The sequence below is a fragment of the Macrobrachium rosenbergii genome, chromosome 25 (genome assembly GCF_040412425.1).
Source record: "Macrobrachium rosenbergii isolate ZJJX-2024 chromosome 25, ASM4041242v1, whole genome shotgun sequence".
Taxonomy (NCBI): Eukaryota; Metazoa; Arthropoda; class Malacostraca; order Decapoda; family Palaemonidae; genus Macrobrachium; species Macrobrachium rosenbergii.
Window position 1 is genome coordinate 30,353,102 of NC_089765.1, and position 19,514 is coordinate 30,372,615.

The 19,514-nt window shown below is 36.5% G+C and overlaps 1 protein-coding gene across 7 annotated transcripts in view; it reads left to right on the forward strand.

The window, feature by feature from the left end:
- The first annotated feature begins 4,174 nt into the window (after positions 1–4,174).
- The window catches only part of LOC136852523 (macrophage mannose receptor 1-like), a 42,777-nt gene continuing 27,437 nt past the window's right edge, over positions 4,175–19,514 (forward strand). For 2 of the 7 annotated variants that reach the window (XM_067127230.1, XM_067127229.1), the window contains exons 1-8: positions 4,175–4,891; positions 6,963–7,238; positions 11,084–11,191; positions 11,372–11,496; positions 11,698–12,270; positions 12,432–12,553; positions 16,995–17,143; positions 18,956–19,051. In XM_067127230.1, the coding sequence (XP_066983331.1) occupies positions 4,843–4,891; positions 6,963–7,238; positions 11,084–11,191; positions 11,372–11,496; positions 11,698–12,270; positions 12,432–12,553; positions 16,995–17,143; positions 18,956–19,051 (1,498 nt within the window). In that variant the 5' untranslated portion in view covers positions 4,175–4,842. The remainder of the gene's footprint in view (positions 4,892–6,962; positions 7,239–11,083; positions 11,192–11,371; positions 11,497–11,697; positions 12,271–12,431; positions 12,554–16,994; positions 17,144–18,955; positions 19,052–19,514) is intronic. The other 5 variants (XR_010857175.1, XM_067127234.1, XM_067127233.1 and 2 more) reach the window with 4 other exon arrangements.

A 19,514-nucleotide genomic window follows, 5' to 3' on the forward strand; every position in this document is an offset into this window, starting at 1 on the left:
AGTCCAAGTGCAGTGGGTGTTAGTGAAGGTTTAATTCCTCCGAAGGATCGCCACTAGTGACGTTAATGGATCTCTGTGCTCTAGTGGTTTTACAAAATAGTGGACTTACTGTGGATTTTACACAAAGCAGCAGCCCATCTAATCGTGTACAGCCACCAGGATTATATGTTAATTGTGCAAATGAGCGTGCTTGTGCGTGATTATAAACAAGGTCTTGCCATCCACGTTCCCTCAGAAAAGACGAAATTTTTCCCGTATTACATAATATGAACAACATAAAACAAAATAACCTACCCAGTGTAACTGTAATTCATAAACCCTAAGTTATTAAGCTATGGGAAAAAATTAACACTAAAATTTTCTACAAACAAAAATGGAACTGAATTCTAATGAGAGGGGAGTCACAGTGTAAATATAAAAGCAAATGCGTTGAGCACCATAATAATGACTCATAAATCACAAAAGAAAAATGTTGTCACGATAAGTGTTTAACGTGATTACCATGGCTACAAGTACTTCAGTCACAACGAAATTTCAGGGTTTTTGAGAATATATATATATATATATATATATATATATATATATATATATATATATATATATATATATATATATATATACACACACACACACACACACACACACATATATATATATATATATATATATATATATATATATATATATATATATATATATATATACACACACACACACATGTACTGTATATATATATAATGTACATATATATAATGTAAAAAATATACATATATACATACACACATATTTATATATATATATGTGTATAAAATGTTTGTGTGTGTCTGTGTGAGGTGCTTGGTAGATAGAGAACTTTAGTGTACTGCAACTCATATGGAAATGGGGATGGGACAAGCAACCTCATCCCAAAGCCTTCCTGAGAAGTGGAAAGCTAACTCCTTCTAGAACCACATGGGACTACGTGACCTAGTAGTCAAGACACTTACCTTGCCAGCGAGATGGCCAGGGAAGGGTGAGCAAATAAAATGCATTCAATTACATCCCATGTGCCTCGACTGACGTCAGCAATTATTTATGTACCTGGTAGTTAGTTGACTATGATGATTGTCAGCTAGTGTGGAGAAGCCTTAGCCACCTCGCCGAGCAAGCACTTGCTTATATGTTTTGTTTAACTGCAATGCAAGTTTGACTTTTACTGTGTTTTGGTTAACATTTCCAAGTCCTCTACAAATTTATGGGCTTCCCACCAAATCTTAAGCTGCTGATTACAGGCAATCCCGGGTTATGTCGGGGTTCCGTTCCTGAAGCCAACATAAGCCGGAAAGTGACGTAAGCCAGAACACGGTATTGAAAAACTGCTAAAAATTAGAAATAAAGTGATGAAAGTCTTACCTTTAATCATCTGGTTGTATTGAAAACTTCCCAATCGATTTACCTTACTGCTGGTGAGGTGTGCATTCACAATCTTGTAGAATTTCCTCCAAAAATGTACAAATATTCTTCTGTCGCTGTTCTTGTAGAATTTCCTCCAAAAGTGTAAAATACTCTTCTGTCGCTGTAAGACTGAAACAACGTAACCTCGGAACATCAGCAGTAACCAAGAACAGATTTTTTTGGCAAATATATTTGAAAAGCGCTGTAAGCTCGGAGCAACGTAAGCTGAGGCCGACGTAACCCAGGGACTACTCATTATTGATAATCAACATCTCCAATGTGAACAATGCTCAAGGAAGAACTTGAGACTTTCTTTTCATTATAGAAAGCAAGTGGTCAAGAAGTGAACGATTTCTTTAAAGGGTAGTTACAGATTAATCTAGTTTTGTACTCTGAAAACAGTACATGGTAAGTTGACAGGAATGACAATCAAATATAATAGCAATAATAAACAAATTACAATACTCATTAATAGTAAAAATATAGCACTAGTGATGCTACTGCAGCAATTACAACAGTAGTAGTAGTAGTAGTAGTAGTAATAGAAGTAGTAGTAGTAGTACTAGTAGTAGTAGTAGTAGTAGTAGTAGTAGTAGGATTAACATTATAATAATAATAACATGCGCTGTACAAACTTTATCAACAACATTCTCTTTCCAGTCTATGGGACATGTTCTCAAAGTCCAAATGAAAACATTCTTGTTCCTCGTGACCCACGTAAAACCAAGTACAACAGTTCGCTATCGCACAGACGGTGGGTTGCCATGCACTCACGATCGAATACCAACAGATGGCTTTTGCTTTGCTCTAGATAGTATTTCTGATACTGTACCAAGCACCAAAAAAGAATTTCACAAAGACTAATGTAAGAACTGTGGAAGAGGAATTTAATATTTAGGCCTGATGCCAAGGCTGGGACCTATAAGGTCATTTAGAGCTGAAAGGAAAATTGTGAGTAAAGATTTGAAAGGTGTAGCAGGAGGAAAACCTCGCAGATGCATAATGAATCAATTGTTAGAAGAGGGTGGAAAGTAAGATGGAGGAAAGAGGCTATGAACTGAGATACAGTAAAAGGGATGGTAGGGGCCGCAAGGACGCTGCAAAGAACCTAAAGTAATGCCTACAGTGCACTGCGTGAGGTGCACTGATGGCACTAACCCCCTACGGGATAGAACTGTGGAGGGAAATGCCTGTTGCTTGGTGTTGTTTTGTGAACGTTGTCAAAAATGCTGAAAGTTAATCTCTCTGGATACGACGAAGTGCAAATGGTAATTTAATGAAATATATGTGTGATTTATGAAAGTATTATGAAAATTACAGTTCCCTTACAAAATGTCAGGTTCCCTATACCCTTCTGTGATCTTTTAAACACCAAACCCCACATCACCCATTTATGACGAACTGTAAAGCACCACCCATGAATTGAATATAGAATATAGAATTCACGCCAGAGGCCAAGCACTGGGACCTATGTGTGTGTGTGTGTGTGTGTGTGTGTGTGTGTGTGTGTATGCGCTGAAACGGAATTTGACAGTAAAAGGTATGAAAGGTGTAACAGGAGGAAAACCTCGCAGTTGTACTATGAATCAAATATTAGAAGCGGGTGGAAAGCAAGATGGAAGAAAGGAACGAAAGGGGTTGCAGCTAGGGGCCGAAGGCACGCTGCAAAGAACCTTAAGTAATGCCTACAGTGCACCGCATGAGGTGCACTGACGGCACTAGCCCCCTACGGGAAGCACCACCCGAAAACTGACCAACGTTGCTTATGAACTGACTCGTTCCGAAGAGAACTCCAAATCCTTAAATAACAGTCACACTGATCTTAGTACTAGTTCTTAAGGTGTCCCCATTTACAAAGTCACAGCAACCAAGCTAGAGAAAAAATGTCTCCAAAAGGCTATCCTTCAAAGAACCAGCATTCAAACTCTTCAAAATCATTATTATTCAGAAGATGAACCCTATTCACATGGAACAAGCCCACAAGGGGCCACTGACCTGAAATTCAAGCTTCCATAGAATATCTAAAACTGTTTATTTTAATACCAATGTCTTAAGTTGATATTCAAGCTCCTGGGGAAGACAACTTACCACTCCCGCTGTTCGAATGTCACCGCTATTACTACTAGTAAAGGTTTTATACTATTATAAGTTTTCATATTGTATTATCATTATCAGACTTTCTCTCTATTACTACTTCCAGTTTTGATTAACATAAGTTTTACTAAACCATATGTTGAAAATACAAAAACATTTGAATCTGTAACCCCACCTTTAGTACCTCTTTACCACTTGCATACTGTGATAAAATTACGTAGGCACTATCAACGTATATAAAATACATAATGAGGATGTTGTAAGTATCCAAAAAACCAAGTCAATAACACCAAAATCTTATTTTTGGTTGCCTTTATTAAAGCCTTGACCTTCAAACAAGAGAAAATATGTCGAAGATTTGAAAATACCGTCATAAAATATTGAAAAAGCCACCGTGCACTTCAGTCTGATGGTAACTGCAAAAGAGAGAATGATCGCGCGCGCGCACACACACAAAACACACACACACATATATATATATATATATATATATATATATATATATATATATATATATATATATATATATATATATATATATATATATATATATATATATATATTTATATATATATATACATTTATATATGTGTGTGTGGCGGTTTCAACTTTGGAGGAATAGCACTAGAATTGTACAGCTTTACAGTATCTCAGCAAGGGATGAGGTTCCTAGCCCCAAGCAGTGTATTCATCTATTTCATATACAGCTTACGATCACTTAGTACATAGATGAAAGATCAGAACTGAACATCACCAACTTCTTGCCATCTGGTTTTACAGATGTAAATAGAAACTTGTTTAAAGTGACTAATATTACTATCCAGTCCAAAGGCAACACATTTTGAAACATCAATCAAGTTGAATCATACAAACAAAAGTGACTTCCGAAAGTAATGTGAAGCTCTCGTTTAATAGCTGCTATGAAACATTCTATCATCTTTAGGAAAAGTAGAGAACATTAAGTTATAAAAAAAAAGTAAATTAAATAGTCTATAAGGGTTTTATGTGAAATTCCTTACCTGACTGAAAACTAAACAGTGTTATAATATGATAACTTATAACTTAAAAAGGACTGTACATTGCATAAAATTGTGAGACAAATCAAAGGCTTCTCGGTGCATTTGTCACAGTGAATTGTGAAATAAGATTAAACGGAGTTATAAGGATAATTTAAAAAATAAGAAAATAATATTTTAATTAAAATGGTTATTGGGAAAGTGAAATATACTGCTATTTCTTGGATAACACTGGATTAAGCAGGGCAGTATTTCATGTACAACTGACTGGATATCAACTACCAAGAGCAACTCAAAGATGAAAATCAGACTTCACACCGTAACAACTATATTCATGTCGACAATAGGTAATGTATTCTAAAGAACTTGAGTTATCTTAAAAGCCAATAAAACAGTACAAGCGTCTATAATAATAAAATCCGGGTGGATCTTGTTTGTCCTCCCCTGGGTGACAGTATTGGGAGACATGACACAGCCACCCACCCCCTGCAAACCGGTTTGTCCTCCCCGGGTGGGAGCGGAGTAGGTAGGGAATCGGGAGGGTATGGGAGACAGCAGCGCCGAATTCCACCGCACGTAGCGCGCACCAATAAGCTCGTACTAGACCATCAGTGATGCTAAACAAATGTACTCAACTAAATTAATGGGCTGAAACTTTCTAAAGTTTGCAGGAGTCTGAGACAGTGCCAGGGTTTGGAGAACATGAAAGAACAGTTGTGCTATGTGATTTAAACACAAAGATAGGTTACAGAAAAACAGACGATGTAGCTGGTAGATGTGGAATTCCTGGAGTTAATTGGAACAACCTTGTGGAAATCTGTGATTAGTGTAGATGGAAGAGCAAGTTGATGTCTGTAATGGTGAGAGGAGGAGACTGGTGATACAGTCGAGCATTATTGGGCTGAAACAACAGTTAAGATATATATAAGTTTACATTAACGAGGAATAGGTAAAAATGTTGTGGGGAAAAGTAATCAGTTACGAGACGTGAAAATAGGTAAAGATGGATAAAAAATGGGCTGTGGTCAAAGACATGGAGTGTTTGAAGGTATAGGAGCGTACAAAGAGGGAATAAAATATCAAATTGTTGAATATGGAAAAGAGAGACTTATGGAATGACAAACTAGATTATGATGGACAACTGCGCGATGGAACAGAAAACAATAAGTAGGCATACGTGAGAATGGACAGAGTATAAGAAGGAACCAAGAGGGAAAGAGAAGGTGCTTGATGAACATTCAGAATTTAATATGAGCAAGAACTTGAGAGAATAAATAGTCTTGAAAGAAATATATGAAGAAATAAAGCTTACTGAACATTTGAACCTCAGACTGGGAGGTGCAAGAAGAGAGATGCTGTCTAAAGGGAATACAGTTTTATCCCGTTTATGTGAGTATATTTAAGATCTGTTGTATGTGGAGGATAAAAGAGAGGTACACCTGAATGACGCAGAATAAAAAGTTACATCAAGTTTGCAAATGCTTGAGGAAGTGACTGATGAGGATGTAAGGGTGACAACTAAGATGTTGAAAAATGGAAAGACAATACGACGTGATGAATTTCCAAGTAAGATACTACAGTACGGTGGTAAAACTGTGACTGGGTAGCTGACCATGGTTTGTGAGGTATGTTTGGAAAAGGGTGAAGACGGCAGAAGAGACTAAGAATTATAGGATTGCAATGTTACTTAGTCTACTAAGACAGAAAGATACATCGCTGGATTTTAGTTGCAAAGGAAGACAAATGTCGAAGTATTTAGATTCCAGTGGCCCTACAGCACTTTGCCAAAGGCAGAGATGGGAAAAGGAGGGAGACTGTAAATCAACAATACATAAATATAAGGTCATCTTAAATTATACATCCAGGAATGGATGAATAAAAAAAAAACCGTTACTTTTACACCCACAACGATAGGCTACACTCAGGGAAACCTACGGTAGACCTCCAGCATAAACATCGCTCTGTGAAATACACACCAAGCAAACTGTTCTGGTAATGAAAATATCACAAAAATAATGTCGCAGAGGTACAAACATTAGTGAACAAATAACGTAACACACTAACATTATTTTAATAAGAATAATTTCCATTCTGGACAATGCTGACACATTTAACAAAAAATTTACAAGCCAGATAAATATTACCGTAAAGAACAAACCAGCCGAATCTTTTCTTTGCATTGTCTTGCATTTTCAATACATTCAAGAGATTCAGTTACTAAATAATCTGCTTTATGATTCTCAACTTTCAAAGCCTGGTAACAAAGGAATCATTTCAAAACTTTAATGTTACTAATTTCTTATACCATTCAAATTTCACTCGTGAAAGTGAGAGATCATCAAATTCTACTATGATCAAAACACCTTTCAAGTATTGTTCAATTTAACTAAAAAGATGTTATGTCATTCGTCCTCACAGGAATTCTGACAGCGTGTGAGGATGGCTGGGTTGAGTTCCGAGAATGCTGTTATTTTTACTCTGGATTTAACAGCGACCCTAAGAAGAATGAGGAGAATAACCAACCCGACACATCAATAAAAGCCTCCAGTGATACCCACTCGTCCTATGGTCACCCAGCTGTTATGAGTTACACAGAAGCACAGGCCGAATGTGCCAGGAAGGGAAGTCAGCTTCCTTCTCTGTCAACTACGGAAGAAACAGAATTCATTGACTCATTAATCGCAGACCCTAACAGTAAGTCTGCAGCAAAATCACAATCGTCAGAACATCACTGTCATAACCATCATCAGTGTCATTAGCACCATTTCATTGTCGTTTTTATCTTAAATACCCTAAGTTATGATTATCATTTTCCTTACAGCACGAATGTTATCAACATAGTCATTTCATAATTTGGAATTCATATGTGTTGTAGTCAAGTCTCCAACTTTGGAAGCCAAGGTCGAGTCAGTCTCGACTGTTCGAATGCGAGCCTGTGTCCAACCTTAGGATTCAGTTGACACTCTCTCTAACAGCTCAGACAGAAGCACATTCTGACCTTCCATTTAAACAATCCCTGTCCTTCTACCTTTGTTTAACCAGGTGTCTAAACATTCATTCTTCTCTCCCTAACATAACTAATACTCAAACAATCCCTGTCCTTCTACCTCTGTTTAACCAGGTGTCTAAACACTCATTCTTCTCTCCCTAACATAACTAATACCAGATATTTTTTATCTTTTGCTAAATAAACGTTCTTTTTAACGTTAAGCTTTCCACAAACATAGGGTGGCTTCAGAGAAAAAACAATGCAGTGGTCACCTCAATATTCGTAAGATAACTGTTGAGTCATGGGAGAACCCCTGCTGCATTAAAACTTCAACATTAGCTGTTTCATAAGCCTGCACAAAAGGCTCATCAGCATCCCGTCGAACTCCCTATCTTGCGCACACTCTAGTGCTTCTGAATATTAGGGTAATTCCTTTCCAACACATTTTTCAAAACAATATTCAACTATTTCCTGGTCTTCCTTTTCCCTTTCCTCAAAACATGAATCGTACGAGTACACTCTTTTCACCAATGGTCATCAGTTCTTTCCTTAAAATACTGACCCATCTTTTCACCTACATTAACCTTTTTACCACTTCTTTGCCTTTCCAGTATTCTCACCCTTTCAATTCTTATTTCGCTACATAAACTACATGAACAGCTTATCTCAATAGCTTCAGCCCTTTCCCCCATTCACATTCAACATCCACACTTCACTTCCATAAACGAGAATTGTGTAAAAAATCCCACCATAAAATCCCAACTTGGTTTTCACGCACAGCTCAAAAGTCTCTTCCTGATATCTTGCATACGCCGTTACCTTTCTTGATACCCATTCTAAAAACTAACTCAAATCATCTGCTTCCATTCTTCCACTGTCCATATCGTTATTCATTCCTCCATCTTCCTGGTACCCCAGTACCTTCATAACCTTAATACTGGTTGCACCTACTTTTGCCTTTTTTTAAAGTTACTTTTCACTGTCTCCAATCGGTATAGCATCATATGCAAATGTCAGCAATTTCACACTCTGCGGCTCATTTTCTTGTCACATAAGTTGCACCTGTGTTTACTGTCCTTTCTCGGATTTCTCACACTGCATCCATAAAGATATTGACCAGCCATGGAAACATTGCACAACTTTGTCTCAAACCCACTTCCACAACACACCGGTCACTCTTCCATCCACATATTTGCAACTCACTGTCTTTTATCTCTCAACTTTGCCGCTACATCTACGGTTCTTAACTCTGATTTCTCACAAAACTGCATCATAATGGTAGTGAACAGCCACAGAAACTTTACACGACCTTGTCTCAGACCCAATTTTACAGGAAACCAGTCACTTTTCAGCTAGAAAATTTTATCGGAAACACATAACTTCCATAGTACTATTATAAAAAAAAAAACAGTTACTCAGTCTCAGTAGACATTCATACCTTCTATATCACCCATTCTGAACACCCTCTACATTTCACCTCCACATTTCTGCCATAAGCTTTATCAAGGTCCATGTCTGCTAAATACAACTTTTTCTCTCAAACCTGTCATATATCTGCTTCATTACAAACACTTCAGCCATACCATTTTTCTCTGTCAGCCCTTCGGTTATATCACACTTTCTCAATCAAAATCCTACCATGCACCTTAATGTTATGGCCCCATAATTCTTACAGTCACCTCTATAACATGTTCCTTAATACACTGAAACGATTATTCATTTCCCTCATCCTACGGAACCTTTCTTTCATCCACACAGACACTGCACATCCTGGTCAGCCAACAGATCACACTCTAACTGATGAAATACCTAACTTGCAGTTCCAGCAAACCCTGTCGTCTCTCGATTCTTCATCCTCCTAACTGGCATTCTTACCTCCTCCACAGTTACTTCCATAAACAGTCTCCAACACATACTAACCCTTTCCACTCTTGTTGCTAATTTGCTCCTCCTTTCATCTATCCTCCGCATTCAACAAATCTTTCAATACCACGTCCATCGAATCAGAACTCTTTCATTTTATCCAGCCTCTCTTCATTAACCACCGTGATTCTGAGATCAACTTGTTCATTAAGCTTTTTCTTTGTTTACTCCCCTGAAGATTCATTTGTATTCTTCCGAAAAGTTTTGTTCACTTACTCCCTCTATTTTTATTTCTATCCTTGTTTTTCTTTCGCTTATTAACTTACTCCATCCCTCTTACGCCTGCGCATGCTCTCTTCTGTCATACAACTACCCCTCAAATAATCTGTGTTTTTCTTTGCAGAAACTTTTATATCATCCTACCAATTGAGTCTACACTCCCTCTTCCTACCCTCCATGTTGTCCCTGTGACCCCAACATGGAATTATACAGACTCCCCAACCACGCCTTTAGCCATCATGTCCTTCCCCTCTACAAATTATATAAAAGAAACCAAGCATAGATTTATACTCTCCAAAAAAGACTGTCTTTCACTCTATTTTTTTTTTATTCCCGGACCATATACATTCACCATAACAACTTTTACCCTTACGATCCTTAAACTCACACATTTGTACTTTTTCACCCATCCACAGCTAAATTCCTCTCAGCTATCCCAGGCACACTTCATGAATATACAACCGATGTCTAAAATGTCGTTAAAAACGAAAAAAGAGGTTTTGATACATCTCTCTCTCTCTCTCTCTCTCTCTATCTATATATATATATATATATATATATATATATATATATATATATATATATATATATATATATATATATATATATATATATATGATGAAGCTCATCAACACACGAGCACGTTTCACAGAAATGAATTTCTGACTCACATCGGGAGCGAAACCCATTCTCTGAGAGACTGAGGTTCGATCCCGATGTGAGCCAGAAAATTTACATATATATATATATATATATATATATATATATATATATATATATATATATATATATATATATATGTATATATATATATATACATATTTAACATGCACAGATACGTAAAAATTACGACAGAGAGTTCTTGATCTACAGATGCTCTACTGTGGCGTAGCTGGCATTCCATCAGTTGGGTGGGGCCCCCCCTAGGTGGGGCCAAGATATTTTTTGGGGACCCAAAGAAAATTACGCAAAACTAATGTACCAATTCCGTAGTTAGTAAAATATATTATTTTCGAATGTATATATCCATGTGAATGAAGGAAATTAATAGTATTATTAATTAGTAAACCTATACTTGAATTTAAAGAGCTCAATTTTCAATTAATTTTCAACTCTTACTATATGCAAATGTATCAAATACCGTAAGGGTTAAAGTTTGGCTACAAAGTGAATTTCAACAGGAGGCAGTGGGGGGGCGGGGGTTCATGCTTCTGACTGGGGTGGCCCGGGCACCCCTTGGCCCCCATAGCGATGTCACTGATGCTCTATTTTCAACCTGAAGACGGATATCTAATAGTCAACGATATTTTCATAAAAAAACTAAATAAACTTTAATACCCATCAGACACTGCAACGTATACGAATATGTAAAATCCGATGAAAAACTTAATAAATTAATCTTTGATAGGTATTGTATGGATTGGGAATACATTCGAGGCCCTAAACGGCAGAGGTGAAGACAGCCAGGAACGCCATTCAAAGAAATTGCAACTTTCTTCTGCCATGGACAAGACTGGTAAGCTATAACCGATCAGAATTTGTGCAACCTGCACAAATGAATGAGAGGATGCAAATATATAAAAGTGTGTTCATGTATGTAAACATTTCTGAGTGAGATGATTTTTTGCAAGTAAGAAAACACCAGATAGGGAGACTTGAGGTCCTCAACTGTCATATATCCTTAAACGTTTTACAGCAGCCTCCAGTCCAGAAACATCTTGCGCTTTCATGAACTCAACTAGGAAGAGGATTACCTTCACAAACATCTGTGAGAAGCAACACTTCTATATATGCATGAAACCAAAGCAGCGAGGCAGAGAGGTGAGATTCAGTTGTGTATATAAAATAGAATTAATATTATTTACCTCTTCTACAGGCTACAGCAGAAAACAAATCAATAAAATTAAGAAAACCACGATAGCGGTTTGTTTCAAAATGGTCCGTTGAATATATAGGCGTGGTATAAGGTTGTACATTCTATTTCTCAACACTACCTTATCACCTGTTTTTCTTTTGTTCTAGAACAAATCTAGACAGAAAAGATATTACCCATATCCTTTATTTGGATATGAACAGAGGATAAGGTTTGCTCCTCACTCTGACGGACATGGTTTTCAACATCCGTTCTTCAGGAGACCGCCACTGTTTCAGTCCAGGTTCTCCAGCCCCTTTGCGCGCCATCCGATAGAAGAAGAGGAATCCCCAAACATATTTCAGCAAAGAGTGACAACCAAACCACCACTTATTCTGCCACTTCTGCAAAACGTCCAGCACCGGTTAGGCCTGCTGAGACCTGGTAAGGGGAACCCATTAGCTTTAGAGGAACCTGCCAGGACTCTAGGCTTTAATCCTCTCCTAAGTGATGAACCAAGACCATCCTCAAAAGAGAAAGACTCAGTACTTATCAACCCATCTGCTACTTTGCTGGCCAGGCCACAACCTCAAGGACTAGGCTCAGAGAGTGAGCATACAACAAATACTTCAACATCTACACACACAGCCCAAACACCGTCATCACCGACTGAAGCAAAGGCAACCCTGACTTTTAAGAAGCAATCTCAGATCACTACATCAAAGGGCAGTACATGTCGAGAGGTAAGCATTCCCACACTCTTAAGTTTCCTACGTAATGAATCCGCCATCAAATACCATCATTAATTTTCCCCTTACATCCTATGTGAAATATTGGCTTCAAATGCAATCAACCTGCACATGTTATCTTTTTCCTACTGAGTAACTTGGTCATTTCTTTCAAGGATGAAGTCTTCTATAGCACTTCATGTTATGCTATGCCTGACCCTATGCACAAATTCGACTTTGAAAGTGCTTTCCTGTCGTGCCAGGAGAATAACGGCAAACTTATCATCATCAACAACGAGTAAGTATAACTTACGTATTCATCATAATGAAATAATGTTTATATACAGTATATATATATATATATATATATATATATATATATATATATATATATATATATGTGTGTATATATATATATGTGTGTGTGTATATATATATATATATATATATATATATATATATATATATATATATATATATATATATATATATATATATATATATACACGATGTTGACTGCAGAAAGCTGTATTTCATTATCGTTTTTTATCGCTGAGAATAAAAGCTTGGTGAAAGTAATGAGCAATTTGTTCATTTAAGAGGACAACATCTACACTGCACTGAATGAGTCGTGTAATGGAAACGTTCAAGAGTTTATCCTCAGCTATTTTCCTCATTGTTTTCTAGCAACCTTTCAGTGAGGAGCGACCATACGCTGTGTTGCCTGCAATCTTAAGACATGTCTGCAAATGCTTAATGTGAGTTACACAGACGTTGTGCAAGGCTCTTTCCTGCAACTTCTTCTACTTGTCAGTATTTGAGGTAGAATAGAGGATATCCTGTGAAATTTTAATATTCATCAGTTATTTTATTTCCAGATAATTATCTATATTTATTAGTTCATCATTCAATATCAAAACAAATTTAATGTATTTAATTGTTATCTTACGGGGGAAACATATATTACTTGAGTATTCCGTTTCCATTACATCACTACGTGTATAATGTGCAAGCTTGTTAAAGGTATTTTTGAATCATCTGCGAAAGTAAACTCTTCAGTTAATCGACAATTAGTCTTACTCTGAAAGAAGGAGCGTTTTCATTGGTTTCGAAATCTAATAAAAAGATCTAGTAAATTCTCACAGGCAAAGTGTTTAACAGCCATGAAAAAATATGCCATCATGAAATTGGGTCGTACATGTACTACAAATTTCTAGTCAGAATACAGCAATTACTTCGACACTTCACGTAAAGTGACCTATTACTTTTTTTCTGTAACTTTCAACAAACGACCCCTAAGCTGCAAGTCCCTTATGATAAGTAGGGAAAGATCCCAAAACAGGAAAGTAATAGTTCTCAATTTACTGCTAGAGATGCATGTTCTGTCACGCCTATATATACAAGAGATCTGTATTAATTTCCAAACACTCTATGACTCGGTAAAAAATACAATAATTCCTGATACCAGCAGATGCTCCGAATTACATAATTTTAATGATTGCAGTTTGTTATTTGAACAGCTAATTGAAAGTAAATACTCTGAAAACTTGTAAAAGCTTCCTTCACTATCATTAAAATAACATAATTAGCAGTGTTAAATACAGCAATGTGAAGAAATACAACTAGGTTATGTAACATGCATAAGGGTACACAGCTTCAAACTCCACGTAGCTCATGAGACATGATTACATGTAGATAAAGCGCTTTAATACTTTAACGCTATGACAGCGTGATTTTTATAAGCTTTGACTGTGACGTTCATGCCAAATGACTGATTAATTATGTCTAGTCAAACTGGCGTCACAGTTATTGACGCCGTAATACATTTAAACATAAATCTAAAAATAAACAAATGTTAATAAGAATTTCATATAAAAATATCTAAAAATATGTATGTGTACATAATCATATTTTGTTCGAATATATTATCAATGCTTAGATATACTTCATATGTATAATCTAAATTTCGTTGAGGAGGCCCGCCTCCCACATAAAGATATAGAACTGGTCTATATGACAATCCTCCCCGAGAATTGTAGCTAGAATAAAATGACCTTCTCTGTCACGCCTCACGGACAGGAACCTATCTGTGACAAAAGTGAAAAACTCTTCCACAGTTAAGAGATGTACACTGCTCATAACCTGCGTCTTCCTTGGATGAATTTTAGATAAATATTTTAAAACCTTAATCTTCAGGGTACGAATATTAAATCTGCCTAATGTTTCTCTGACTAAAAACTGAAATGTCTAAAAAGTCACTGAATGATTAACGCTTACCATAACTGGCTTTTCAGAACTGACGATCATCGACTCTGAAAAGAAAACTTTGTTAGATTCTTCAAAAGAAAATCGGGATTACACAACTGCATGCCAGAAAGTGACAAACTAACTCTAAGAGAGAAATACACCACTGTGAGGAGTAATATCTAAGAATTAGTTTTTCAGGCTGATAGGTGGTTCGGAAGTCACCATGATGCAATCAAGTGTAACACTGCACATCAATTATATATATATACATACATACGTATATATACTGTATATATATTATACTCGTATATATATATAGTATATAATATATATATATATATATATATATATATATATATATATATATATATATATATATATTATATATATATCATATATATATATATATATATACATATATATAATATATATATAAACGTATGGATGTGTATATATGTGTGTGTGTAAGCACGGGTAAACATATGGAAGTAAAAAGAGTATGTGAAGAATGAGCAAGATTCCAGGCTGGGGTCATAGAATTACCAGTGAGAATTTTTGGTTACAGAGTGTAGGTACAGGAAGTACAAACAGTAAGTGGTGTGATGAGGAAATGAGAAATTTAGTGCAGAGAAAGAGAGATTATTTGAGGTACAACTGCACGACAAAAAGTATCCTGTACAATGTTACAGGAGGATGCTCTCAAGATGAAAGTGAGAGAGCAAGTAATGAAGACTGAGGGGTGAATATGAACAACCTCTTTTAAGAGGAGATGAAAAAGGTTAATGAAACGAATCTCAGAATAAAAGTTACAGATGGAGAGACGCTGATTAATGTTCATGTAGTCCTGTGTCGATGGAATGAATATTTTGAAAATTTGGAATGTGGAAGGAAGGTAGAAGAGTGGCAGAGGTGAATGGTGTGGGAATGAAAGGTATTGGTGTAAGTCTGAGAATGTTAGTGGTAGTGGCCATGTGAGGATGTAAGGAGGCCACTTATGAGTTTGAAGAATAAAATGATTCTAGGAGTTGATAAGATTATGAGTGAAATGGTGTCATATGGTGGTGAAAATGTGATTGAATGGCTGACCTGGGTGTGTAAAGTATAGCTGGCTGAGGGAAAGGTTCCGGAAGCTGAGTGAGAGGAATAAGTATGCCTTTGTTTAAAGAATTATAAGGAGTGATATTGCTGGGCAGGAATAAGTAGGATTATGATTGAGTAGAATGACCGCTAAGAGAATAACATGGAAGACGGTATTAGGATCAAATATTTGTTATAAGACAGTTGAGCGAGAAGTGTCAGTTTAAAGTGAAAAATTAGAAACTATAATACAGAAAGACCTAGACAAAGTTTTCGACAGTACTGATAAAAAGGGAATAAGGACGATGATGAGAATGTATAGTCAGGAAGACAGACTGTTGAGAGTAAGCAAAGGTTTTCATAATCGACAAATGCTAACATATTGTGCTGAAGAACGGAAGCCGCTGATCCATATAGGTTATGTACTCAGAAGTAAAAGTACTGAATGATGGTGTTGTGACAGGAAAGGCGAGTCAAAAAAACAGGTGGAGCAGAGAAGGTAACAGGGTTTGTAAAAATTATTTGGGAGCGACTTGGAATGTTTGTGGTAGCAAAGGCTGATATGTATGAAATGATAGTTGAGCCATCTCTCCTTTGTGGAAGCTAGGTTGTGAATGCTGAATGTAAATAAAAGAATAAAGGGTGAAGCTGTTCCTGATAGTGTCAACAAAGTTGAAGTTTATGGATGTGGATGGATGAATTAAGTGTTTCGAGGTGAAATGGGCACGCAGAAAGAATGAAGGATGATAGACTGGTGAAAAGAGTGCATAATTGAAGTGTCAGGTGCGGGGAGCAGAGGATTACTTTAGGGGGTGTTGGATACGTGGGTGTGGAGGAGGCATTAGAAAGCAAGGGCATTAATATCCAAGGTAGAGGTGAATGATGCTGTGAACGTAAGAGCTCAAAGCACTGCTAATGAGACTTCTGAGTCGGTGTAAAAAGTCGCTAATATTGTGAAAGTGCTCTCAATAAGATATTCATCAACTAATCAATGGAGTAAGAATATAGCAATGGATATTATCTTGTTTTTCTCTGGAGACACCCTCTGGTAAGGGAGGTAGATTAAGAGGTGTAAAGTTTATTGGAAAGTTTTCAGGTCGTGTGGTCATGTGGAAAGGATGGAAGATGAGAGGTGATTGAAAAGGCTGTATAATTTGGAAGGACTGAGGGGGCAGAAAGAGAGGGAGACCTTAGGGGCTGCGCCTGGTGCAAGCATCTGTGCTGACATAAGGCCAGCTAATCAATAACAATAACGAGAAAGGCCTCAAGAAATAGTTTTTTTTTTATCTTGACAGGATCAAGGAAATGAAGGGACGAAATAGCTATATTATCTAGGAAACCTAAGAGTCCTTGCAAAATAAGAAGCGGGAGTGCACTGGGTTGATCAAAATTAATTCGAGTGTTTATAATTTCAGCGCGGAAGAAGCTTTTCTGGCAAAACTGACAAAAAATACAAGCATGTCATTTTGGGTTGGTTTAAGGAACAACAGTGACATCAGAGCAGCTCGGCTTCAGTGGATTGATGGGACACCTGTAATCTCTCCTGAGAAATATACTGCTAATGGTGAGGCTTACGATACTGTACACATACGATTGGAAGTAATTCGTCATTGCTTAGAGAACTTTTAAATTAGGCGATTCCATGTTACATTCCCCCAAGACAATGCTGTATACTAGATCCCTGCAGTTTATTTTAAAAATAATTACTTATAATACTTTGTAACTCTGATCTTATATGAACACTGAGCTGGAAACAGGAGTAAATAGTTTGAAGAATGCAGGCTTTGTCAACAGCTTGTGTTTCATTGGGATGCATTTAAGTCTCTTAAATATATTTTCTTGTAAAATATGTAAGCAATGAAGGTAGCACACAACTGCTCTATTACGTTGTGAACACATATAACAGACACATCATGATAGCTATTTTAATACCTATTCATTCAATCTTGAATCTAACAACGTCTTAAGCAAAAACGCTTTCTATAGGTTTGGAAATAGGGCTTGATTATGCATCACGCTACATATGATGACACAGTCCACTGGAAAGGCAAGACTAAGCAATCTAGACTGATGTAGTTGACTAATCATTTTCTCATGTAAACCTAACTAAATCATTCCTACTGAAGTCCAAAAGCCTTATTGGGAAGAGTCCTGTTTCAAGCATTTAAATGAATGCACATTGAGACAGACGCCTCTCTGCCAGTGATTTCAGAGGCAACGGTCTTTGATGAAGCGGTGCCAATTTCACATGACTATATAGAAACAAAGCTGCAAACTAAAAATGTGAAAATACGTCATGTAATCTATAAAGTCATGAGCGTCATTACAATCAAACCCAAACGGCATGTTTTCGGAATGTTCACGAATATCCATTCCAAAATTTTGAAAGAAAAGAGCACAATGGTGTCATTACTTTTCCAAGACCCACAATGTCCATGTTATATGAGAGAGAAGGACACTAGAAAGCGTAAAAGGACATCAAATGCAATATTCTACACTATGTCATATACCTAAACAAACACTGAAACTAAAATGAACAATAATATGGAACCTCACCAAAAACCAGAAATAAAAGGGAGTTAAACTCCTATTAAATAACGCGTGTGAATAGTAGGAAGGAATTCTTGCATTCACTTAAGATGAATGATGAAAATGTGAGCCAGCATACTTCAAATGCTTATATGAGTTTTCAGTACGAACAATATTACAATATTGTGCCTCACTATGGATATATCTGTCTTATTTTTGTCATACCTCACCTAATCTATGGGCCACAGTGCATTAATAATTCCACCATTATCAATATATGTTTCATCTTAATTTATCTTGCACTGACTACCCATTCATTTAAAATTTAGATACGTCACTCATCCCCTGATGAATCATTTCCTTTAACCTCTCGTAACTCAGCCACTTGAATGCAAACATTCTGATTAATTCTCGTGTTAATATTGTTAGAGCCACATGAAAGAAAAACGGGTGTTTCATGACACCATCCGGGGACAATTGCTTGAGGACCCAAGTATCCAGTACTTTCAAGTTTTGTAGAGAAACTTATCAGATCTGTTGCACAGTTCCTTTAAGGTCTAAATTCTGACCTTATTTTTATAATTTTGTTAGGAAACAGGTACAATAAGGCTCATTCCGGATTGGTGTTATCCAATTGTAAAATTCTATCCACCTTTTTTTTTCCAATTGCCTAGTCAAACTTGATGATTTTAAGCCCTTCTCTATTCCATTTACTTTACATTCAAAATTTGTTTTCAATTTCAGTACAGAAAATTCATTAAATAAGAAAACATCTAAGTATTTTTTTCCGTGATAAAAAACAACACCAAAATCGGAGTCCACAGACTGAACAATAGGTCTGTTCCAGGTGAATCTGAGGGCCAGTGCATGTCAGTGGCAAATACCGGAAATGAAAGTCTGACTTGGACGCTGAAGGACTGCGCGGAAAATCTGACATACGTCTGTAAGTAGACATTCATGTATGGCATATCTATAATGAGTATTTAAGGCATCTTAAAATACATTTTAATGACATTTCATTATGGAAATGACTAAAAAAGAAATAAAAAATGCATTCAACTCCTTTTAAATAATCAAGGACCTGAATAGGAATAGGAAGGTATTTCGTTCAATGTTTGTTTCAATGGCTGTATAAGATGACTAAAGGTGAGCCAGACAAACCTAAAACCTAGTTTTGTCCATGAAACTATTCTAACTTCCCACGGCTCTAACATATTTCATTTTAATGACGTTTCATTATGATAAATGACCTTCCATCCCTCTAGTAAAATTATCAGTTATCAATAAACGTATGTTTTAAATTAATTTATCTTGCTGGCGCAATCCGAAATCATCAAAACATTTAAAGGCTAGAATTTTATTTTGATGCATCGAGTTGTCCGTCAAACCCTGATGAATCATATCTT